This window comes from Brassica napus, chromosome C4 (genome assembly GCF_020379485.1).
Source record: "Brassica napus cultivar Da-Ae chromosome C4, Da-Ae, whole genome shotgun sequence".
NCBI lineage: Eukaryota > Viridiplantae > Streptophyta > Magnoliopsida > Brassicales > Brassicaceae > Brassica > Brassica napus.
Window position 1 is genome coordinate 56,941,533 of NC_063447.1, and position 25,112 is coordinate 56,966,644.

The window sequence follows — 25,112 nt, forward strand, 5'->3', positions numbered from 1 at the left end:
CTAATATTTCAAAACTTAAACTCCAAATCTTAAATATTAAACGATAAAATTAATCTTTAAAAATTTGAATTTCAACCCATATACTTAATTCTAAATCATAACCTTAAACTCTAAACCACATACCTCATACTAACCTATTATCATAAAACATTATATCTTAAAAATATATACCATAAAACAGTAATATACCCTAATTCATAATACATATAACCATAAAATTATTGTTTTATGGTATATATTTTTAATTATTATTAAATTTATAGTTTATTCCTATAATAGTTTATTCCTATAATCTAATTATTATTAAATTTCATAAAAATTAACTCCATACTTTATTTCAGTCCACTTTTAACCTTAAACCTCAAGTCTCATATTCCAAACTTTATATCATAGAAAATAAAACATTATAATTTAAATTAAAATTTCATACACCTCAAATTAATCTCTAGGTACTTCAAACTAATATATATCCTTATACACTAACATTTAACAAACACTAGAACAAAATTAAACATAATTAATAATCAATTTTAATTTTCTATCCAATAAGAGACAAGTGTGTGGATTGTCAATGTGAGCCCTTGATAACTTTTAATCTAATGGTCACATTTAATCCGTACGTGTTTCTTCGTTTGTCCAATCCCACTTTCCTCTTTTCTCTGTCCAACCACGTTTCTTCTCTTCTCTCTTCACCTTCTTCCATGCCGAATCTTCTTCCTCTCTACACCATTCTTACAGTCTAAAGCAAAATCAATCTTTTGTTTTCCTTAATGTTTGTCATCTGTACTTTCAGAAACCTCTTCCCAAATCGATAACCCTAACTTCGGAAGCGAGAGTGAAAGAAACTGAAGAAGAGAGAACAGAAGAATCGTAAACGGAGAGGGATCCGTCTATGGACTCGATTCTCACTATCGTCACCACCATCTCTCTCTCACTCTCCTCTGTTGGAATTTCTCCTTATGGCCATTAACATGAGCTTCATTGTTGAAATTGCAGGTCGTAAAAAAACTTTCAGATCTGGTGCAGTAAAAAGCCAGAGGTTCTGGGTTTTGTAGAACAATTTCGAACAGAGAAGACACGGCCGGAGAGGAAGACGGAGGAGACACCGCCAGAGAGGAAGACGGAGGAGACACCGCCGGAGAGGAAGACGGAGGAGACGCGGCTTGAGAGGAAGACTGAGGAGACACGGTCGGAGAGGAAGACGGAGGAGACACGGCCGGAGAGCAAGACGGAGGAGACACCGCCGGAAAGTATATAATATATATGTATATTTTAATATATATATATATATACAAAATTAATGTATATATATATATATATACAAAATTAATGTATTTAATATTAATTTTATCTATAATTTAATTTTTATTTTTTTTAATTAATTTTTTTAGAATAACCACAGACATGTAGTGTTAAACCGTGGTTATACATAGCCACGATAAATCTTTGGCAAAACCGTCGCTATCTGAGCCACGAAAATGTAGTGGCAAAACCGTGGCTAACAGCCACGAATAGCCACGGTTTTCTTTTAGCCACGAGACTATAGCCACGAGACTATAGCCACGAGTTTTTTTTTAATCCAGAAGCGTGGCTATTTTTTGTATAGCCACGATTTTCAGCTGTATAGCCACTGTTTTGTTGTGGCTATACGACATATTTTTACTAGTGCAAGACAATAAAGTAAGACATGTGAATGGGGTGATGACTGATGACAAAACATGATTACAGAAAAAACTCGTGGCAAACAATCATACTGTGTTTCAACTTTTGGCAGATGAGGGCTGATGAATTTCGATTGTGTTGTGTTAATGATGCAGCCAAGGATTTTTGCAGACTTGTGTTAGATGCTATGATGTAATCTTGAATAAATGACCGTTGGTTTGCCTCAAGTAGTGGTGTGGCCCAGGCAGAGTCCAGTGGAGTTCAATATCTTTTTTTACTATTTTCACACTCTAAAAAACTTGGACATGCAATTGTAAGTGACATATGCTAGTTCATGATAATTTTGCACTAACTTAACGTAATCTTGGATAGACCCTATTTTGTTTTGTTCTTTTGTTTTTTTTTTTTGTTTTTTGCTTTAAAACCTATTTTGTTATACCGATTGATTTTAAACACTACCTAAACGAAATGGTAAGAATGTAAGATAGTAAAAGTGACTTTTTAGTTACCAGAAAATAAGATTTTCATCTAAAATTCCTTTATTTTGGTTAAAAAACTAAACCGATAATATTAGCAAGTTCCGAAATTCCATCATTAAGCATATCTTATCCAACTACCTCGTATTAAAACTTAACGTAAACATCATTATGTCGGCCTCTATTGTGTTTGTTACAATCCAATAAAGCATTTCTCTCCAACATTATAGTTTTCTTTTTTTCTTTTATCTTTCTTTTTCGGGTAAAAGCGATATTCTTAGAGCATCTCCAACTCACCTTTATATTTGTCTCTATAATAGCATTTAGAGATAAAACCACTCCAACCCTACTCTATTTATTCTTCTAAAATAGAAATTGCTATTTTCACCTCTATATTTAGAGGAAGAAATAGCATTCCTCTATAATAGATGCATACTTTTTTATTTACAAAATGATCCTTTAACTTTTTACTTTAACAATTATAACCAAAATAAATATTTTTTAGTGAAAATTTACTGTTTATATAAATATATAATCATACTTTTTATTTACATAATAGTTTCTATAAAAATATTCAGTGTAAATAATATCATAATTTTATGAATGTTACAATAAATTGGATTGGTTTTCAACTTTCACAAATAAAAGGTACTATTTGTAAAATTAGAAAAGAATATATCAAAAATATTCATTTTTAGAGAAAGAAATAGAGGAATACATTGGAGATAAACTTATTTCTATTATAGAGTTTTTCTATTTTAGAGGAAAAAATAGGGAAATACATTGGAAATGGTATTGTGGTCGACCTCAAGCTTTTGATTACCTCATGGGCTTTCAATGTTTCGGGCCTGTGGTTTCAGAATATAGGCTTCTTCCCGTGCACGTGCACGTGTTCCCTGATACAACGTGATTCTGTACTGTAGTCAAATTAATCTGTAACATTTTCAATACATTAAAAGAGATTCTTTAAAGAAAAGAGAGAGGGGAAAATCTCATTATTGATATGTCGAGCAGCAACCCAATTTCTTGATGGCAGAAACATCATCTCTGCTTCCAACATGTATCATCTGTCCTCTAGGCAAAGCTGTGGTTAAATCATCTCTAGCTTCAAGAGCCTTTTTGCTAACGACTCTGTAAATCTGAGTGAAAACTTATGTGAAAGCGTTTTCGACATTTAAAGCTTCGAGTGCCGAAGTCTCCATGAAGAAAGTGTTCTCTTTCTCTGCAAAAGCTTTCATTTCTTACGTTGAGATGGCTCGAAGGTGAACGAGTGAAAGATACTTGCAACAGCGAAGCTAAAATCTGGAAGGATTTTTCTTTTGGTAAACTTTTTTGATGGGTTTTCTATTCTTTCAAGCCTAAAAAATAGAAAAATTGCAGAATCAATCAATATCTCAGATAGAAATAATTTCATGGACAACTTGAGTCACAAAACAAAACCAACCGGATTATGTTTCTAGATCACAAACAAGAAAAAATTCTGACTAGCTTTGACCAAATTATGAACGAGGTGTTAAACCTACAACAATGATTTCATAGTTCTTTTTTTTTTATCAACGATTTCATAGTTCATATTACTAAGTACATCATAGAAGGGTATTGTTGGTATGATTTGTTATAAAAAACAGCTAGAGATTATGTACATCTATTCAACTTTCATTATTTGGGAAAAGAAAATCAAACGTGAAAGAAGATCAAACATGGAAATTAATTGTTATTTTCAACATTCAGCATGAGAAGGAAATTCTATAAGGCAGTAAAAATAACCATTAATTTTCATATCATCTAGACGTTGCAATCATTAGCCAAAAACGTATCGCTCTTAAATAAGGTAAATCCACAATTCTTCAATTTGTCAGCAACACTTGTTGGACAATGAAGAACCAAATGTGATAAGACTTTTTTTTAGTTTTTAAGTTCTTTATGGAAGTCTCCATCAGATGAAATAAGCATGAAATTACCATGAGCCGCTAACTCTTCATAAGAAATGTCCTCCGAATTTCTATACAACAAAAGTCAATTAAAAAGGACAAAGACCTTCTTTTCTTAAGCATATTAACCAATTATTGTATATGAACATCTGGCATTTGGTCTAGTATATGATTCTTGTTTTGGGTGCGAGAGGTTCTGAGTTTGATGTAAACTTACTTTGAGATGTTTCCATCGCGTTTAGAAAAAAAAAATGTATGAGACTCGCATACAATTACTCTAACATTTCAAATGAAAGGCAAACTAAACAATCTCATACGATGAACGTGTGGTTATAAAGTTATAAAATAATGAGACAAAAGATTTCAAGATATTTTTTCTTAACTTAAATGTCCAATAACAGGGCATTTGGTCTAGTGGTATGATTCTCGCTTAGGGTGCGAGAGGTCCCGAGTTCAATTCTCGGAATGCCCCATTAGTTTTACTTTCAGGATCGACTACATGATCAAAATAACTGATAGAACATGATGCAAACTGTATCATTACAATCAGATCAACTAGCTTACGTCCCTTGAACAACAGCCGCTTCCCTCTCTAACCAAATCAAAATCCTAAACTGATTCTAGTTCCCTCAATTGCAATGTTGGCGTTTCAGTCGATATCATCCAAATACGGCACCGTTTTGCTGAAAGGGGATTCTGAAGGCGATTGCGACTAGGGTTTAGAGATGGATTCGGCGCAGCCGCCGGACTTATCTGGGACGGCTCCGGCTACGAGTAAGGTTCTGGAAGGCTCAGGGCACGGGTTCGCAGGCCCTGAGAACGGATTGACGCGGAAAGAAGGATTTCCACACAAAGCTCTTTCGTGGGCTGGTATCGCGCAGGAGAAGAAGGTATTGAGGAAATACACTCTCGATGTTACAAATTCGGAGGGTCAGCTCAACGTGGAGATCCCCGATGAAGTTGTCATCAACGTGAATCCCCTTTGGGAAGATTTTATAATCGGGAATTTTCTGGACACAGCGCCTCATATTGCGAGGATTCATGCCGTTGTGAACAAAATATGGAGAGATGGAGGTAAAGGGCAGGCAGTGGAGGTCTTTGTGGTTGACTCCACAACCATCAAGTTTCGGGTAGGAGATATTGCTATGCGAAACAGAATCTTGCGCAGAGGGATGTGGAACATAGGGAACATCCCTATGGTAGTCGCAAAATGGACTCCGAAAGAGTTGGAGGAGAAACCAGAAGTCAAATCGATACCACTTTGGGTACATCTCAAGAACGTTCCGATGAATATGTTCTCTTGGGAAGGCCTAAGTTTTATCACCAGTGCTGCAGGTCACCCAGTGAAGCTCCACCCAGAGACAGCAGCGTGCTCGAACTTCAAGCTCGCAAAAATCTTTATCAACGCTGATCTCTCAAAGGAACTACCGAGTAAAATTAATTTCACCAAGAATGGGAAGTCTTCACCTGTTGAATTCATATATCCTTGGTTACCTGTACGCTGTCATACCTGCAACAAATGGGGTCACACAGACAAGGTCTGTGTAATGAACAAGAAGGAAGAATCTCCAAGAACGGTCACAGAAATAATACAAGCAGGGTATCTTGCCATGAAAACTGCAGAGGCAAACAACACCATTGAGATGAACAACAACAAGGAGGAGCCACAAAAGAAGGTAGTGGCAGGGGAGGAAGCTGAGGAAGCTATAGTTGAGGGAAAGGAGACAGTTGAGGAGGGGGAGGCTGAAGTAGACTCACGCGAGGTAGATGCGGTTGGGAAAAATGCAGAGGAAATAGAAGAACCAGAGGAGGGTGAGGTAGTTGGGGCAACTGAGGTCTGGGCTCACGTGTCTCCCGGGAAAACAAGTAGAAGCCCAAAATCATTGGAGTCTGCTCAGGTTACACTAGCATCGAGATTCTCTGCTCTGGAGAGTGCAGATGAAAATGGAAATCTGGTAGTAAACATAGGAGAACTGGTAGTAAGCAATGAGGAAAGTGCGTTGGAGGAGTGTGAAGAGGAAGTCAGTAAGGAGATATGTGATATGGGAAGGAGGCCAGAAGAAACTCAAGAGGGAAAGGAGCCGGATAAGCAGTTGGAAATGGAACAAAGCAGACGGAATGGAAGCAAAACAGGTAAAGAGGAGAATCAAGGAAGTGTTAGTGGAGAAAGAAGTCTACGACCCTCTTTGCCGAGAAGCTCAAAGACTAACCACAAAATCCTTCATGAGCACTCAAATAAGGAAACAGACCCTGGTACTCAGGGAAAACGGTCCCGCAAATCTTCTCAATGACTGGTTTCTTCTGGAATGTGAGAGGATTTAACAAAGGTTCCAAACATAAAGTCGTCCGTCAGTGGATACAAAATAAAGGATTACAGTTTGGTGGTCTGCTGGAAACTAGAGTCAAAGAGAGCAAGTCTGCTCAAATTGTTTCGTCAGTATTTCCGGGCTGGTCATTTGTAAATAACTATGAATTCAGTAGGAGAGGCAGGATATGGGTTATTTGGAGTCCACAAGTCAGAGTGACTCCGGTGTTCAAATCTGACCAATTAATCACGGTTTCAGTTCTTGTGGAAGGGGAAACAGAGGAGTTCCTTTGCTCCTTTGTTTATGCAGATAATACTGCAGAGAAAAGGAAAGAGTTATGGGAGGACATCAAAGCTCACCAAGATTCACAAATGTTCAGGAATAAAGAATGGGTAATAATGGGAGACTTCAACGAGATTCTTGACGGGGAGGAGCATTCTACCTATCAAGACTCGGGTCTGATTACTCCTGGAATGCGGGATTTTGAGAGTGTCGTTCAGCATTGTCGTCTTCTAGACATGGGATATCAGGGGCCAAAGTTCACATGGTGTAACAGGAGAGGAGAAGGAACAATCTGCAAAAAGCTCGACCGTATCTTGGTTAATGAGACTTGGCTTAATCAACGTACTCAGGCCTATGGTATTTTCGAAGCAGGAGGATGTTCAGATCATCTGCGAGGTAGATTTCATCTCCGGGCTGAGGCAGTTGGCAAACGTCGACCTTTTAAATTCTCAAATATCGTAGTAGAGGCACCAGAGTTCTTGGAAGTGATTTCAGATTACTGGAGAGAAAAGCAGCCATTGTTCCAATCCACATCTGCCCTTTTCAGATTCTCCAAGTACCTAAAAGGTTTAAAGCCTCTGATCCGAAGGTTGAGCAAAGACAAGCTAGGAGCTCTTACAAAGAAAGTAAAAGAGGCATACCAAGATCTTTGTGAGAAACAAGAGAAGGCAATGGTGGATCCTACTCAAGGAAATATTTTGGCAGAGCAGACAGCAGCGGAGAGATGGCAGAGGGTTTCAGACATTGAGGAGAAGGTTTTGCAGCAACGATCTAAGCTTCACTGGCTGAAGGTAGGAGATAGAAACAACAAAGCTTTCTACAACGCTGCTAAAGTCAGAGACACCCGAAATGCAATAAGGAAATCAAGTGCCCCTCTGGAAACATAGTCACCTCTCAAGACGAGATCAAAAAGGAAGCTGAGCGGTTCTTCCATGATTTCATGACGTTGGAGCCATTGGGTGTTCAGGAGCCCACGGTTGCAGAACTCCAAGACATCATACCATTCAGATGCAATGGTGATCAAAGAGCTATGCTTGAGAGGCCAGTAACAGAGGAGGAGATAAGAGGAGTGGTGTTTCACATGCCGAGTGATAAATCCCCAGGCTCTGACGGCTTCACTTCAGAGTTCTTCAGGGCTTCATGGCCTATAATTGCAAAGGATTTCATAGCTGCGGTTCAATCTTTCTTCAGTAAAGGGTTTCTGCCTAAAGGACTTAACACTAATATCTTGGCGCTCATTCCTAAGTCTGACAATGCGCAAGAGATGAAAGATTATCGCCCCATCTCATGCTGCAATGTCCTATACAAGGTCATCTCCAAGATTATAGCAAACAGGTTGAAGCGCACCCTCCCTCAGTGTATCTCTCACAACCAGTCAGCCTTCGTGAAAGATAGGCTACTAGTGGAAAATCTGCTTCTGGCAACTGAGATTGTCAAGGACTATCACAAAGAGGACGTCTCCCCCCGCTGCGTAATGAAGATCGACCTTGCAAAAGCTTTCGACTCTGTACACTGGCCATTCTTACTGAATACTCTGAGGGCATTAAACATGCCTGAGGCTTTTATTCACTGGATTGAGCTATGCGTATGCACACCTTCCTTCTCCGTACAAGTCAACGGTGAGCTAGCAGGGTTTTTCCAAAGCAAAAGAGGGCTGAGGCAGGGGTGCGCTCTCTCTCCCTACTTGTTTGTAATCTGCATCAATGTACTGTCTCACATGTTGGATAAAGCGGTAGATAGAGAGCAGATTGGCTATCACCCTCGGTGCAAAAATATCCTACTGTCACACCTGTGCTTCGCAGATGATTTGTTGGTATTCACAGATGGAACAAGAAGATCAGTTGAAGGCGTGTTGAAGGTATTTACTGACTTTGCAGCCATCTCGGGTCTAACCATCAGCCTGGAAAAGTCCACTCTCTATGTTGCTGGAATCTCTGAGGCAGTCAAAGCAGATATCATCTCCAGTTTCCCTTTCTCTTCTGGAGAACTCCCAGTTCGTTACCTTGGGCTCCCGCTTCTCACTAAGCGCATGACAATAAACGATTACATGCCGCTAGTGGAGAAAGTTCGAAAGAGGTTGCGAAGCTGGACGGGCAGGTTCCTGTCACACGCGGGTTGGCTTCAACTCTTAAGTTCAGTAATAACGAGTCTTGCGAACTTCTGGATGGCAGCCTTCCGTTTGCCAGGTAGCTGCTTGAAAGAAATAGAGAGACTGTGCTCCGCTTTCTTATGGTCGGGACCAGGTTTGGAAACTTCTAAAGCTAAGGTGAGTTGGAAGGATGTTTGCATCCCTAAGAGTGAAGGAGGTATGGGGCTTCGGCCATTAAAAGAAGCAAATACGGTGCATTGTTTAATACTCATATGGAGGGTTTGCTCGGGGGGCCCTTCCTTATGGGTTAAATGGGTTCACTGCTACCTGATCCGTAAGGGATCCTTTTGGTCGATCACAGATAACACAAGTTCTGGATCATGGGTGTGGAGAAAACTGCTTAAGCTCCGGGAACTTGCGAAACCATTCCTCATGAAGGAGATTAGAAGTGGGGAGCAAACATCTTTTTGGCATGATCAATGGTTGAAGTTTGGAAGCCTCAAGGGAATGATAGGAGATCGGGGCATTATTGATTTGGGTATATCTGAGAATGCTAGTGTGGCTGAGGCTTTAAGACGGAGAAGAAGAAGAAGAAGCCACTGGCTGAGCATCTTGAATGAAGTGGAAGAGGAGCTAAATGCAATCCGCCTTATTGCAAATAAGGAAGAGGATATTGCAATGTGGAAACAAGCAGACGACAGATTTGTCTCTGATTTCTCCACTAAGAGAACTTGGGAGCAGATACGAGGAAACCACCAACCATGCATATGGAGCAAAGGAGTCTGGTTCTCTCAGTCCACTCCAAAATACTCTTTCTTACTTTGGATTGCTATTAGGGGAAGGCTTCAAACACTTGATCGTATACAACAGTGGTGTGATGGGCTTAATACCACTTGTGTTCTATGCAATGTTGCTCAAGAGTCCTGCGCCCACCTCTTCTTTGAGTGTCACTACTCAGAGCAGGTGTGGAAAAAGCTTGTGGGGGGTATCATGCGAGACAGATACACCGCAGATTGGAATGATCTTATTGGTATTATAGCAAATCTCGGCTACAATCCAACTGAGACCTTTCTCTTTAGGTATAGCTTGCAAGCAACTGTGCATACGATTTGGAGGGAGAAAAACTCGCGTAGGCATGGTGAGGAGTCACACGATGTGGCAGTGTTGGTCAAGTTCATTGACAAGGCAATCAGGCTGAAGCTACTTGCAGTTAAAGGCAAAGGACATAAATATCTTGAAGAGAGTCTCATGGCTTGGTTTGGATCACGAGAAGGCTGAGAGGAGGTTTAAACAATAGAGTCTCTGATTTTTTGATTCTTTGTACAAAAATAAAACAGTAGCACCATATGTAATACAGTTTTGGCTGAATAAATTTTACATTCATTCAAAAAAAAAATGTTGGCGTTTCAAGCACAATAAATCAGATTAGCAAGAACTGGTCTTAGGAAAATGGATCCAAGGAAAACGACATTCCGTTCACTGTTTGAACTCACGTGCATCAACAAGAGGGCATTTTGTCTAGTGGTATGATTCTCGCTTTGGGTGTGAGAGGTCCCGAGTTCTATTCTCGGTATGCCCCCATTGACTTTTTTTTTTGTAGCAAATGTTTTGAATGCAGCTCAATTTATATAAAAAACTTTCTTATGCTTTTGGCAGATTTACAAATTTGCTTCAAACATACCATGGCTTTTAGAACTTTGATTTGTCTGTTTTCCGTCTTTATAATATTCACCAACCAGTTTATGCAAAGCAGTATATGCTAATATGCATAATAAGCCAAATGAAGCCAGCCAGAGAAGAAGACAAAAGAGAGAGTATAGAGTAGAATTTCTACAAAAAGTTGCTTTGAAGTTACGTTACATCGGTAAAATTGTCGTTTATGGTGCAAATAAGTGTCGGTTACGATTCATGGAATCTTCAACAAAGGGCATCATTATTTAGACCATACAATGTTGAAAAGCTAAAGCTAAAGTAGACAAACACTACACAAATACTTTTTTGTAATGGTGCCGCCGGAGACAAGATCGCACATGATGGTGTTTCCTTTCCCAGCACAAGGCCACTTACTTCCTTTACTAGACTTAACTCACCAACTCTGTCTTCGTGGAGTCAACGTCTCCGTCATCATCACTCCCCAAAACCTCCAGTACCTTTCTCCTCTCCTCTCCGCTCATCCCTCCTCCGTAACCTCCGTCGTCTTCCCTTTCCCTCCCCACCCTTCTCTCCCTCCCGGCGTCGAAAACGTTAAAGACCTCGGAAACTCCGGCAACCTCCCAATCATGTCCTCTCTTCGCCAGCTTCGCGACCCTATCACCCTCTGGTTCCGTTCTCACCAATCTCCCCCCGTTGCGCTCGTCTCCGACTTCTTCCTTGGATGGACACACGATCTCTGCCACCAGATCGGTATCCCTCGCTTCGCCTTCTTCTCCTCCGGCCCTTTCTTGGCTTCTGTTCTCCAGTTCTGTTTCGACCATATCAAATCAAGAACGAAGGATCCGGTTCGTTTCTCGGATCTTCCCGGGGCTCCGGTGTTCGAGGAGGACCATCTTCCGTCGGTTTTCCGACGCTCGCTTCAGTCACCGTCGCGGGATCTTGAAACGGTCAAAGCTGAAAGCTCCATGAATTTTTTGAGCTACGGTTGCGTTTTCAACACGGCAGAGTGTTTGGAAGCCGAGTATGTGGAGTATGTGAAACAGAGAGTTGGTCACGACCGGGTTTTTGGAATTGGCCCGCTTTGTTTACTCGGGTTGGACCAGGTTGGGACGGTTAGATCCAGTTCTTGCCCGTTGCTGAGTTGGCTTGACGGGTGTCCGGAACGGTCAGTGCTGTACATATGTTTCGGAAGTCAAAAGGCGTTGACCAAGGAGCAGTGTGATGCTCTGGCGCTTGGGCTAGAGAAAAGCTTGACCCGGTTCGTATGGGTGGTTAAGAAAGATCCGGTAACCGAAGGTTTCGAGGAGCGGGTGGCTGGTCGGGGAGTGGTTGTTAGAGGGTGGGCTCCGCAGCTTGAGGTGTTGCGACACGTGGCGGTTGGAGGGTTTTTGAGCCACTGTGGATGGAACTCTGTGCTTGAAGGGCTAACGAGTGGAACCATGATATTGGGGTGGCCAATGGAGGCTGACCAGTTTGTGAACGCGAGGTTGCTGGTGGAGGATTTGGATGTGGCGGTTCGGGTTTGTGAAGGGGATGGAACAGTGCCTGACCCGGTTGAACTTGGCCGGGTTATAGGTGAAACAATGGGTGAGAGTGGACGTGAGCTTGGAGCTAGAGCGGAGGAGATGCGCAGGAAGCTAGTAGGATCAGTGACAGAAGGCAGCTCTTTTGCTGATTTAGAAAGACTGGTCAGAGAAGTTGCTCTTATTTAAGATTCGGTGCACAGAGAAAATAAATAAATTTCATTGTCAAGAAGCAAATGATCAAATATCCAAAAGAAGAAAAAGAAGCAAATGATCATTTACCCAAGAAAAGAAGAATAGTTTGTCTATTCATATATGTTCCATTATATTTCGGTCGGATCATAGTTTTTGTTACATATTTTTGCAGACATTACTGTCACATACCTTCACTTTGGTGTCAGATGATTGACAATTTGCACTAAACGTAGCTCTTCTTAAAATATTCTAACCACATAACATCACACACCCTGAATCAAAGCTGATTGTGAGGGTTGCCCAACACCCTGAATCAGAAAAAAAGATGTACCAAGAAGCAGTTAACAATCAACACACTTGGCATTATGACACAAGAGAACATATGAAAGCAAACAACACATACAAACATTGTCGCACCAAGTCCTTTATACAGGCCCAAAAAATCCTTCTTCTCAGCATATGGTACGGAATATACCCTGGTAATAGATCGTATTTCTATGGGAAAGAACAAGCATAACCCATTCAGGTCACAGACAGACAAAGATACACTAATCAGATCAATAGAAGAATTAAAACATGTAGCAAGACGTGTCCTAACAAGATCGAGAGGTTATGTAGCTGAAGCAGCTGTTAACCAGATTCCCTTTCCAAAAAGCTCTAACTCCTCAATTCTATTTAAATTTGGGTCAGTTTGATTCCAATTGTTTTATATATCTATAAATACAAAAAAAAAAGGAATTTCACTCAGTTCAGGATCTCTAATTCTTTTTTAAGAAAAAAAATTTTCAGCTACACGAAGTTTACTCTAATATGGTGGAAACAATCCAATGTATGAAAATGTGTCAAACAACTAAACCACGTTTATGTTAATACATGCCACATATACAAAGTAAATGATTATATGGTGACAACATCACAATTGAGTTTAATTTATTTTAAGCTAAGTTAATGGGTTAATTCGTAATATATTAAAATTAACTCTGATTTACTAAATTCGACCGACCCAACTCCTTTACCCGACCCGTGTCAACTTAAGACTCTTGTTTGGACCCCAAATTCGAAATTAGGGTTCATAACAAAAAAAAAATTGATTTCAAAGAGATGCAATGTTTTTATCTTCTCAGCTAAGAAGGAAATGCTTGCTTTTTTTACTGTTCTTTCTTGTAAACGGTCCCAACTAGTGCTGCACAAGAACCAAATTTGCAAATTCCATTTATTAACTCCATTGCAACGAAGATATTGGTACAAAGCCAAATGTATGTTATGTACATTAAGAGTTAGAAAGTCTAGCCAGAAAAAGAGAAGGAGCCTTCACATAACGCTTCTCTTAGAAGGTAAAATTTCATTTGGTCTGCAAAAAAAAAAAAGATATGTGAGCCAAGTGAAATGTCAAATTCTCATTGTCAAGAACTTGGTCCAACTTCTGAGAAAAGAATGTCAAACTACCTCTGTATTGCATCTATTTGAAATCCTTTTTTTGTTGGTTATGAACCCTAATTTTCGAATTGGGGATCCAAACAAGAGTCTTAAGTCGACACGGGTCGGATAAAGAAGTTGGGTCGGATCGAATTTAATAAATCGGATTTAACTTTAATATATTACGGATTGACCCCATTAACTTAGCTTAAAAGCAATTAAATCCGATTGTGATGTTATCACCATATAATCATTTACTTTGTATATGTGGCATGCATTAACATAAACGTGGTGTAGTTGTGAACACATTGTTATACATTGAATGGTTTCCACCAGTGTTTTTAAAACCGGACCGGAAGCTGAACCGGAAATATTTTGGATCACGGTTCAATATGGTTCGACCAGGTCAAACCTGGTTCAATAATAAGGTTTAATATTTTTTTAGTAAACATGATGCATAGTTAAAATATTAATCAATTTTGAACGTAAATTATTATAAATATAAATTAGTTTCTTGTTTATATGAATGATTTATAGATTTTTGATAGTTTTAGTGGTTTTTATTGGTTTAATAATTTTGAAATATAATCCGGTTATGTGGCCGGTTCATGGTCGAACTAATTACTAGATCAACCCGACTATATAACCGATTCATGGTCGAACCCGGTCCAACCATCGGGTCGGTCCGGTTTTAAAAACACTGGTTTCCACCATATTAGAGTAAACTTCATGTAGCTGACACTTTTTTCCTTCTTTTTTTATCTAAAACATGTACAATTTACCAGAAATTATGCGAAATGACTCAAATAAACAAAAGATAATTAAAATCAAACATTGTTTAAATTTTAAATTTTACATCTTAAAATTTAGAGTAGTTGAAAATATCTCCAAATATGACATTAACAAATGGAAATTTGTACTACTAAATCATAATTAAAGTATTAAAGAGAAAACATATGAAATCACAATCCTAGGAATTTAAGTTTTCACATCATGATTATAATTGAGTTTGGTTAAATTTAGTTCGGTTCTCATTAGATTCACATCTTTCCAGTAAAAAAATTTGGACTAAATTACAAATTTTTTGTTCGTTTGATTGTTGGATCTGGATAAAATACCTAGGACTAGGGGGATTAAAACCAATTGCATGGATTTTACAAAAATAAAAACAACAATCACCATCTTCGCCTACATATCAATATATGTTATTTACATCACAGCAGAGAAAAGACACACAGACCAAATAAATATACTAACTTCAAACTTGTAGTCTCATTCCACTTGTAAGTAAGAATAAGGCACGTGCGTATACTCTTATACATAGACAGCCGTTTAACTTCATTTTTCAAGCTCCTGGAAATGACAATCTATGTGGTTTCACAGCTCCAGGAAACGGAGCTTTAGCTGAAACTGATGATAATGACACTCTTCTCTTCACCGGTGAAATTGATTTAGTCTCACTCTCGCAACAAACCGTCTTTAAACTCTTCCGTTTCTTAGGAGTCAAAGAGTATCTTACTTCCCAAGGCCGAGCAGCAATCCAACGCTCTTTCCAGCTCCATCCCCAGTTAGTATTCCCCAGCTCATAACCACCTAGCCACTGAGTCTTACCATCAGCTTTCCACTGTTAAAAGCTCAGTGTTACTTCTTCACCATAGCAAGTCAGCAAACAAGGAAAAGAAAAAATGTTTTTATATATATACCTAATGAGAGAAAGCATAAGCCAAAGCTCTTTCTCGTTTGATCATAGCTTCTTCTCTTTGATGTATCCTTTCTAAGATTTCATCTTTGGTCACTGTCCCACCGTTCCATTCAACCTGCATTTGTATCTCTTTGATGATGTTCTTTTGTCTAAAGATGGTCAAACTCAGCTCTAGATAGTTTCATACCTCAATATCATGAAGCTTGGCCTCAAGCTTCTGCTGATTCTCTAATCTTTTATGAATCAGTCGGCCTTCCATGACCATGCCAACCCGGCGAGCCTTAATCTGAGACTGTATATTACTCCATGAGTGAAGATACTTCAATGTAACTGCTGCTTGCTTCTTCACTGGTTGTTTTTCAGTTAACAGCTTTGCTCTTGCTATTCCTTTTAGTCGCTGTAACATTTTCCTAGCCTGTGTGAGAAAAAAATAACAAAAACTATGAAGCTGGTTATTATAAATGAACACAGAATGTATAAACTCTAGTCAATGCACCTTATAGGCTTTAAAAGCAGTCTGGATTCGAGTTGCAGCCCGATCCTCGCTAAGAAAAACTAGTGATGCAGAACGTGTAACATTCTTCTTGGATACTTTTGGTTTTATAAACCCCTGTCACAAAGAAGGACACTGCTTGTAATCTGCAATGATGATCACACCAATGTAAAACAACATACCTTCTCACTCTTTCTGCTTGTTTGTTTCCCTTTCTTGGAACCAATTATTGCTTTGAAAAAATTCCCACAACCCATCTCAGACTCTTGTCACTTGTCACCAAAACACCTTGTATGCATGCAAAATGCCTTCAACCCTGAGATGGAAGAGAAACATTCTGGCTGAAATGATGAAGGATCTAGTAAAGACAATTACCAGTAGTATTCTTGTAACTACACAAGTGTACAGTAAATTGCATATGCCTCTTAAAAAATCTACTAACTCAAAGAGAAACTCTTGTGTGCATACACTCACAAAAAAGTTGAACCTTACTGCAACTACTAGAGTGGGTTATTGAAGTCATTATTCATACACAAGTACCCAATAGAAAATTCAGTTCAGCTGGAAAAGAGGGAGGGTTAGGTGAAGTAACATGAAACCAAACCACAAACCCTTATGTGAAAAAAGATTCCCAATGGTATGAGAGAAAGTAAAATCGAATAAAGGATCGAAATAAACTGAAGAATTCTCTAATCCAAATTAACCATTCTCAATATCCAATCTACAAAACATTAACCAGCACGGACATTCCACTTTTTCAGCTAAAAATAGATGGATAGATACCTAGAAAGAAGGTCGTGAAGAAACTGAAAGCTGGTATTGGCAGTGAACTTGAAGAAGATTGAAACAGAGAGAGGAAAAAAAACAGAACAGAGGTTTTGTGGACTGAAGGATTAGAAGGTTTTTTCTTTTCCTCGGTGTCTAGCTGTAGTAAGGAAGAAGTAAAGAGTTATAAAAGGGAAATCATTACGGCTGGAAAAGATTATAATTAGGCTGGGAATCAAAATTATAATGAGTGATTGTTGCTAAATCAAAATGTCAGTGTGTCACACCAACCAACAGTCTTAAGAAAATTAATACTACTAACTAGGGTATAAGATCTGTCAGGTTGGACTGTGGTTTATCACGTTGTCTTACCGTCTCTTTAAAGCTACCAAAAGGTCAAAACCATATTGTCACGAAGAGTTCATAAAGTACATTCATGATACTATTTCAAATTTCCGTGACTCGTAAGTACATCTCTAAACTTAGAAGTTGAAAGAAGTGACATTAATCACCAGATACCAAATGTGGAGAACTTTGAAAACTTAAAGCAAACATCAAGAATCGAACTAGGGGCCACAAACTTGAAATATATTACATTTGGTATCAAATAGTTTCTCAAAGTGGTTGTTCTGATTACCAGAAAAAAATGATTAACAAGAAAAGAAATGGTTAGCAGACTCCTTTAACTTTGGCCGAGGGGTGTGAAGTAGAAATGGCGAACAGGTTGTCCCGTCCCATCTCGTCCCGGACTGCAGCGGGATTGTCTTCAAGCGGATCACGACGGGTCAGGTCCGCGCGGGCTGCAGTCTTCGGAATAGCTGCCCAAACCGTCCTGCTATATGTACAAGCCTTTGTGGGTCGACCTGCGGGCAACATAACGCTTTAGGTCACTCTGGAACATGTCGTCGATTGAACTGGACATGATTTATCACTAATTGATTTGCTTATTTGTTATTCAAAACAATAGTTGTAGTTACTTTTGTTACACAATTGCATAAAATATTTTTCATTAGCTTATAATTCATAAGTTCATAACCAATGCTTTAGTTTGATGAATCCATAAATTAAATAAAATCAAACACCAAATCAAAGATGTCAATCCCAAAGTAAATAAAAAAGAGAACCCCAAATCAAAACATCGCCGGAGCTCAAATCGTCATCGTTGGAGCTCGAATCATCATTGCAATTGTTGGAGCTTGAATTGTCATCGCTGGAGCCTTTCATTTTTCTCGGGGGAAGTCACACGAATCACCTTCTTCTCATTCTCTCTCTTATTTTTTCATGTAAAACAAAAAATGTAGAGAAAAAGACGCGGGTCCTTGTAATCCCGCATGGTTTTCTTCGGTCCATCCCAATCCAATCCCGCAATAACCCATCCCGTGAGACCCACTAATTTGCGAGCCTAAAAAACTGGCCCAATACTGCCCTGCGATAATCTTTACGGGTCAGACCTGCGGTACAAGTTCATGATTCCCATCTCTAGTGTGAAGTCTCCAAAGGCAGTTGATTTGAACTACTAGTTTTGTAACCATCTACTGCAGACAAGATACAAAATTAGTTAGTGAAGCGTTTTAAGGAAGATTATGAAAATGTCCAGATAGTTAAAAGAAAATTTATGTGGACACTCAGCAGCTCATCCATCACATCTGTGGTTTGTACCTAATTGGCTAATTCTAGTGAAGGTTGTTATATTGCTTGAGTTTAGGTCATATATACATATGCTATATTGGGTTGTTAAGACGGGCTTTTTCTACACAGCCCAGTCCAGCCTGTTGGACAAAACTGAAGATGTTGATGATTCTTTGGGATCTTTGATGTGATTATGGTTCTTTTAGATTTTCCAATTGTTTTATAATTTTCTTTAAATAAAAACATAATTAAATCGTTGGTTTTCTTTTATATTTAAGTTAAGTTGTTGTTTTATATAAAAATTCTATAGGATAGCCTTTTTAGTTTATTTTCACAAAAATAGATCTCAAAGAGGAAAATGACTAAAAAATTTTTATTAAAGGATAAATATATATTTATATTCTTGGGTTAACTAATCTAGACTTAGGTTTTAAAGTTAAAATTGAGGGTGGGGTTCCAAATTTAAAAAATAAAAATAAAAATAAAAATTTTTAAAATAAAAAAGAACTATTTTAGTCATTTTATTTTTTGAAAACTATTTTAGTGACAAAAACTTAAAATAGGCTATTTAAGAGAATTGCCCTAAAAAGTATTGTAAATTGTTTAAAATTTAAACCTAATTGGGAAACACTAAACAAGGTGACCAATGAATAGTTAAGAAAACATGTCATTTGGATAAACTATTAGGAAATTATGTTGGTTGCATCCTTCACAAATATCAAGGGAATTTCACCCTCACCTCTTATTTTTATTATCAGTTGTTTGAAATATATTACTTTGAGAATGAGAAACCAAAGAGCTAAACAAACTCTTGTCATAGAACTCAACTTCTAAACAACAGTGAATTTTGTGTTCAAAAAAAAAAAAAAACAACAGTGAATTCAACCTTATTATTTCTCAAGCTTTCTAAATTATTCAAACATTTCTTAAACATATATGATAGGGGGCAGAAACACCAAACTAACCATCTAAAACAACTAGTATTGATTTTCTTTAATCTTTATGTCTTTTCACACATAAATAGTAGACCATTTAGCGTTTTTTTTCTACAACTTGTTTGTATAATATTTTTATTTATATACAAAAATTCACAGATTCCCACAAGCAGCAAATTAAAAGTAAACTAATCCTACTTGTGGTGTATCGATTCAAATCAGCCCTTCTCTTTTATGTTAATATAATCAAATTCATCACTGGTGATTGTATTTCAACTCTTAATCAAAATATATTCAAAGAGAATGTCAACTCTCAATGATCTATATATAAAAAGGGTACATGTATTTGTTATTTTTGTATCATTATTAACCTTTGAGAGCCATTTTTTATAGAACAAAGAGATGAGTTTCAACGACCCTTCGTTAAACTCCATCATCCTTTGGTTCGCCGCCGTAACGTCTCTCTTGACTATCTTCGTTATCTTCACCCTCCTCGTTATTTGTTTGATCAAACGCCGTAGGTTTGTGGATGTATCACCGGAAACAGAAGACGACCACCGCCACCGCAGAAGAGAACCACAAGGCCAAGGGGTTAGCGCTTCTGTGATTGCTGCCTTCCCGACATTTTCTTACAAACTGGACAACAACGATCTCGAGGGCAACAGTCAGGAGATAGAGTGTCCGGTTTGCTTAGGGTTAATCGCCAAGAATGCTGTAATTAAGGTTTTACCAAATTGTAAGCACATGTTTGATGTGGAATGTATTGCTAGGTGGCTTGAATCGCACACAACTTGCCCTGTGTGTCGTACAATGGCTGAGCCGATGGCTAGCACTGGGGACAAGGTTTTAGAAAGTATAGAATAGTTGATGGTTAATTTATATATATGTCTGTGACACCCCGACCAAGCATAGCTGAAATGGTCGGCGATATCATGACACTTGTCTCCAGCCACAAGGCCGAAACAATGTGTCTTTAGGATCCCAGGACGTCTTTGACAAAAACCCACCAATATGAGCCGAACCTGAAATGAAGAAAGAAGGAGGGGTGAGCATTTCGACAAATACTCAGTGAGGGAAGCTCTAGGAGCCCCGAAATCAATCACCAACAATCATCACACAACATAGCATAAGCATCTAACTTTAACATTCAGTAAATCGAAAGCAATCAACAAGAAACGAGGATAAACCCCGGCGGTGCCAACAATGAGACCACGCCACCTAAATCGGTACCCGCGTTCCTCATGTTGTCGCGCGAGAACTTTCATGTTGCGTTGTCTCCACGACATCACGCTGTCTCGCGCCTTCACGCAATCAAGTTACCGACATTGGTTCTCGCTTGATCCGCCACCATGTTCATACGTTCCACGTTGTCTCCACGACATCACGCTTCTACGTTACTTCATTTACAGGCACGCCGCATGCCCGCTTCGGTGATGAATCATGCCAACTCAAACGATTGCCACATGACCCAACAAGAAACGATGTAACGCCCGAGACATACATATATGTCATTCCACCACGTTACACCGGCACACATAGACCTTAAGCCTTTCCCTAACTCAATACATCTCCCAAATATATAAATATCATCCTCTTATAATAATAACCCCAATCAATACAATCATCACATTCAATCCTCAAACATCATGCAACCATATTTTAACAACCTTAGCAATAGATCTATGTTTTTCACACATCAAGCATCAAGATATTTATATATATCATATGTATAGTTATTTATATTAGTAGATCTATAGAAAGTAACAAATAAGGATGAATGATCAACCTAAACACTTCTACCATGATGAGATAATAATAGAAGGAGATAGAGATTGCAACAAGCCCTCACCTTGGCCTTAGATTTGAGAATGGAAAAGAGAGTAGAACCAGATCTGAAGCTTATAGCTTTCCACGAACCAGATCTACAACAAAAAGGATTGGTGCTACCACCAAAGAATCCGGGATGAGAGATCCAAGATAAAAGAGAACAAAGAGATGGAGGAAACGAGAACTAGGGTTCCTTACCTCACCAGCGACCAGATCTAGAAAGAAGACAAGGAGAGATCTGGACATAGAATTGGATCGGTTCATCGGGGATCTCCAACGGTTTGGCTCCAGCCTTCAGCAAACGGCGAACACCAAGGAGAGAGAGAGAGAGAGAGAGAGAGACGCAGGCGAGAGAGACGCAGGCGAGAGAGAACGAGAGAGAAGAAAAGAGAAACCTTGACGGCTAGGGTTTTTCAGATCTCTCTGGAACTCTGCAAGGCTTCGCTCTGATTTCTAATGGGAGAGAAGAGACGGAGGAGGCTCCTTTTTATAGGAAAAGAAGAGGAAACCTTAGGGTTTACTACACAGGCCAGAAAAGAAGGATAAAAGCTAATGAGCTTTGGTCTAAATCAAGTTAATAATCTAGAAAAACAAAACCATTCCGGTTTGGGAGAACCAGGATGTGACAACTCTACCCCACTTAACTGGGAATTCGCCCCGAATTCCGAACGGAGCAAGGAGAAAACTCAACCATTAAGTAAGAGATTAGGAACTTGTTCAATTCATATTGGTTTGAGTCGAGACTGACCCTCTAGGTTAGGACTAGAGAGTCTTTCCTGGGCTCTGATACCACTTGTGACACCCCGACCCAGCATAGCTGAAATGGTCGGCGATATCATGACACTTGTCTCCAGCCACAAGGCCGAAACAATGTGTCTTTAGGATCCCAGGACGTCTTTGACAAAAACCCACCAATATGAGCCGAACCGGAAATGAAGGAAGAAGGAGGGGTGAGCATTTCGACAAATACTCAGTGAGGGAAGCTCTAGGAGCCTCGAAATCAATCACCAACAATCATCACACAACATAGCATAAGCATCTAACTTTAACATTCAGTAAATCGAAAGCAATCAACAAGAAACGAGGATAAACCCCGGCGGTGCCAACAATGAGACCACGCCACCTAAATCGGTACCCGCGTTCCTCATGTTGTCGCGCGAGAACTTTCATGTTGCGTTGTCTCCACGACATCACGCTGTCTCGCGCCTTCACGTAATCAAGTTACCGACATTGGTTCTCGCTTGATCCGCCACCATGTTCATACGTTCCACGTTGTCTCCACGACATCACGCTTCTACGTTACTTCATTTACAGGCACGCCGCATGCCCGCTTCGGCGATGAATCATGCCAACTCAAACGATTTCCACATGACCCAACAAGAAACGATGTAACGCCCGAGACATACATATATGTCATTCCACCACGTTACACCGACACACATAGACCTTAAGCCTTTCCCTAACTCAATACATCTCCCAAATATATAAATATCATCCTCTTATAATAATAACCCCAATCAATACAATCATCACATTCAATCCTCAAACATCATGCAACCATATTTTAACAACCTTAGCAATAGATCTATGTTTTTCACACATCAAGCATCAAGATATTTATATATATCATATGTATAGTTATTTATATTAGTAGATCTATAGAAAGTAACAAATAAGGATGAATGATCAACCTAGACACTTCTACCATGATGAGATAATAATAGAAGGAGATAGAGATTGCAACAAGCCCTCACCTTGGCCTTAGATCTGAAAATGGAAAAGAGAGTAGAACCAGATCTGAAGCTTATAGCTTTCCACGAACTAGATCTACAACAAAAAGGATTGGTGCTACCACCAAAGAATCGGGGATGAGAGATCCAAGATAAAAGAGAACAAAGAGATGGAGGAAACGAGAACTAGGGTTCCTTACCTCACCAGCGACCAGATCTAGAAAGAAGACAAGGAGAGATCTGGACATAGAATTAGATCGGTTCATCGGGGATCTCCAACGGCTTGGCTCCAGCCTTCAGAAAACGGCGAACACCAAGGAGAGAGAGAGAGAGAGAGAGAGAGAGAGAGAGAGAGAGAGAGAGAGAGAGAGAGAGAGAGAGAGAGAGAGAGAGAGAGAGAGAGAGACGCATGCGAGAGAGAACGAGAGAGAAGAAAAGAGAAACCTTGACAACTAGGGTTTTCAGATCTCTCTGGAACTCTGCAAGGTTTCGCTCTGATTTCTAATGGGAGAGAAGAGATGGAGGAGGCTCTTTTTTATAGGAAAAGAAGAGGAAACCTTAGGGTTTACTACACGGGCCAGAAAAAAAGGATAAAAGCTAATGGACTTTGGTCTAAATCAAGTTAATAATCTAGAAAAACAAAACCATTCCGGTTTGGAAGAACCGGGATGTGACAATGTCAGTTTCTATATTTTTTCTTTTGCTAATTGTAATATTTCTTATTGAATATCAAAATGTACAAATGAATTACTCAGCATGAGCAGATACATATACTACTTGAATCTAATATGCTCAATCAAATTATGTGTGAAACTAGAGAATAGAATCTATGTTTCTGTATTATTCAAAACATAAGGAGCCCTTTATATATAGAAAATTACACCGTCATAGAATAATGGAAAGACTAAATAAAGGAAATACAAATATGGAAAGAGTACAAATCATAATCTAATAAGAAAAAGACAAAATGCCGATTCTCTCTTTTTCTATCTCCTCACGGTCGACTCTCTCTCTCTCTCTAGCATTGGGCCGGTTATGGACATCCACAATATGATTTATAACACTCCCCCTTGGATGCCATAACCATACATGGATTGTAATACGCTTTAGATGTTGCCTCATTAAAACCTTACCAGGAAAACCCAGTGGGACAAAACCATGGTGAAGGAAAAAGAGTACAACACGTATTACTTCCCCTGTTCTGAACAACTCGCGGCTGGCCTCATGAACAGCCAAGATCTCCGAATGGTTTGAAGATGTGGCCGCGATCGTCTGCTTCATGGAATGCCATGATATGGTCGTTCCACCATGTGTGAAAACATAGCCTGTCTGTGATCGACCATTGTGTGGATCCGAAAGATAACCTGCATCAGCAAAATCAACTAAACCTTCTTTGTTTTGGTTAGTATAAAATAAACCCAAGTCTTTCGTTCCTTGCAGGTAACGAATAACATGCTTAATTATGTTCCAGTGCCTTTGGGTTGGACAAGAGCTTAATATAGACAATAGATTCACGGCAAAACATATATCTGGTCGTGTGACTAGCCAGATACATCAAAGCTCCTAGGACACTGAGATATGGCACTTCGGGACCAAGGACATCTTTATCGTCCATCTTAGGACGAAACAGATCAGTGTCAAGGCTGAGGGACCTCATGAACATGGGGCTAGATAATGGGTGAGACTCGGCCATGTTGAATCTCTTGACACTACAAGAAAACGTGCCCATAACAACGAACATTTACGACGAAAATATTTCGTCGTAAATTTACATGGGCTTTACAACGAAATTACGAGGAGTCTAACTTTCGTCGTAAACGCCTTGTAAATTTACGACGAACTGATTTCGTCGTAAACTCCTTGTAAGTTTACGACGAATGTACGTGGAATGAGAAATACGTCGTAATCATTACATCGACATTACAACGAAGCATGTTACCGTTATATTTAGGTGAAAACGTGTATTAAATGTGCTTTAACTTACCTAATTTCGTCGTAAAGTCGTTGTAAATAATATGTTAAAACCATGTAAAATCCATGTAAAATATTCCTTGTAAAATCGTTGTTATATTTCAACTACCCAACTCGAAAATTTCTCTATATATATGTCATTTCCCACAACTCTCTTCCTCACAACACACAAACGGGAGAAAAAAAAATCCGAAAAAAAAATCAGAAAAAAAGATTTCAAAAAAAAATCTAAGAAAAAAATGGCCGGTGGCGGTAGTATTTACGAGTTACGGAGTTGGATGTATTTGCACAAAGATTCCGACGGGAGGGTGACGAACGCATTTCTGAGCGGGCTAGAGACATTCATGCACCAGGCGGGCTGTACACCGATCACACAGGAAAGCGGTAAGATGTTCTGCCCCTGTCGGAAATGCAAGAATTCAAAATTTGCACGTAGTGAAACTGTATGGAAGCATTTAGTAAACAAAGGATTTACACCACAATACTACATTTGGTATCAACATGGAGAGGGTTATGGGGGAAATGAA

General features: G+C 39.1%; 3 protein-coding genes, 1 non-coding gene and 1 pseudogene across 5 annotated transcripts; 4 read left to right on the forward strand and 1 right to left on the reverse strand.

Moving 5' to 3' along the window:
• The first annotated feature begins 275 nt into the window (after positions 1–275).
• Positions 276–6,376, forward strand: LOC111205492. 2 transcript variants are annotated; one of them, XM_048754995.1, is made up of 3 exons: positions 276–913; positions 997–1,250; positions 1,818–6,376. In XM_048754995.1, the coding sequence occupies exon 3, from the start codon at positions 4,795–4,797 to the stop codon at positions 6,358–6,360; it is 1,566 nt and encodes a 521-aa protein (XP_048610952.1). In that variant the 5' UTR covers positions 276–913; positions 997–1,250; positions 1,818–4,794; the 3' UTR covers positions 6,361–6,376. The 2 variants fall into 2 exon arrangements, with proteins under 2 accessions (XP_048610952.1, XP_048610951.1); XM_048754994.1 differs by having other exon boundaries at positions 343–1,250.
• TRNAP-AGG lies at positions 4,470–4,541 on the forward strand. The gene has a single exon. It is a non-coding gene; the product is annotated as a tRNA-Pro (tRNA).
• Positions 6,377–10,664: 4,288 nt separating the features above from the next.
• Positions 10,665–12,345, forward strand: LOC106422912 (UDP-glycosyltransferase 89A2-like). Its single transcript, XM_013863693.3, has one exon. The coding sequence runs from the start codon at positions 10,750–10,752 to the stop codon at positions 12,109–12,111; it is 1,362 nt and encodes a 453-aa protein (XP_013719147.2). The 5' UTR covers positions 10,665–10,749; the 3' UTR covers positions 12,112–12,345.
• Positions 12,346–14,645: 2,300 nt separating this feature from the next.
• Positions 14,646–17,229, reverse strand: LOC106423054 (annotated as a pseudogene).
• A 1,898-nt stretch (positions 17,230–19,127) lies between these two features.
• Positions 19,128–20,393, forward strand: LOC106422980 (RING-H2 finger protein ATL40). Its single transcript, XM_013863767.3, has one exon. It carries the CDS (start codon positions 19,460–19,462, stop codon positions 19,919–19,921), a length of 462 nt encoding a protein of 153 aa, XP_013719221.1. The 5' UTR covers positions 19,128–19,459; the 3' UTR covers positions 19,922–20,393.
• The last annotated feature ends 4,719 nt before the right edge of the window (positions 20,394–25,112 follow it).

Bases quoted from the DNA above. Each gene is read 5' to 3' on its own strand.
- LOC106422980 (XM_013863767.3), top strand. From the start codon at position 19,460: ATGAGTTTCAACGACCCTTCGTTAAACTCCATCATCCTTTGGTTCGCC.
- LOC106422912 (XM_013863693.3), top strand. From the start codon at position 10,750: ATGGTGCCGCCGGAGACAAGATCGCACATGATGGTGTTTCCTTTCCCA.
- LOC111205492 (XM_048754995.1), top strand. From the start codon at position 4,795: ATGGATTCGGCGCAGCCGCCGGACTTATCTGGGACGGCTCCGGCTACG.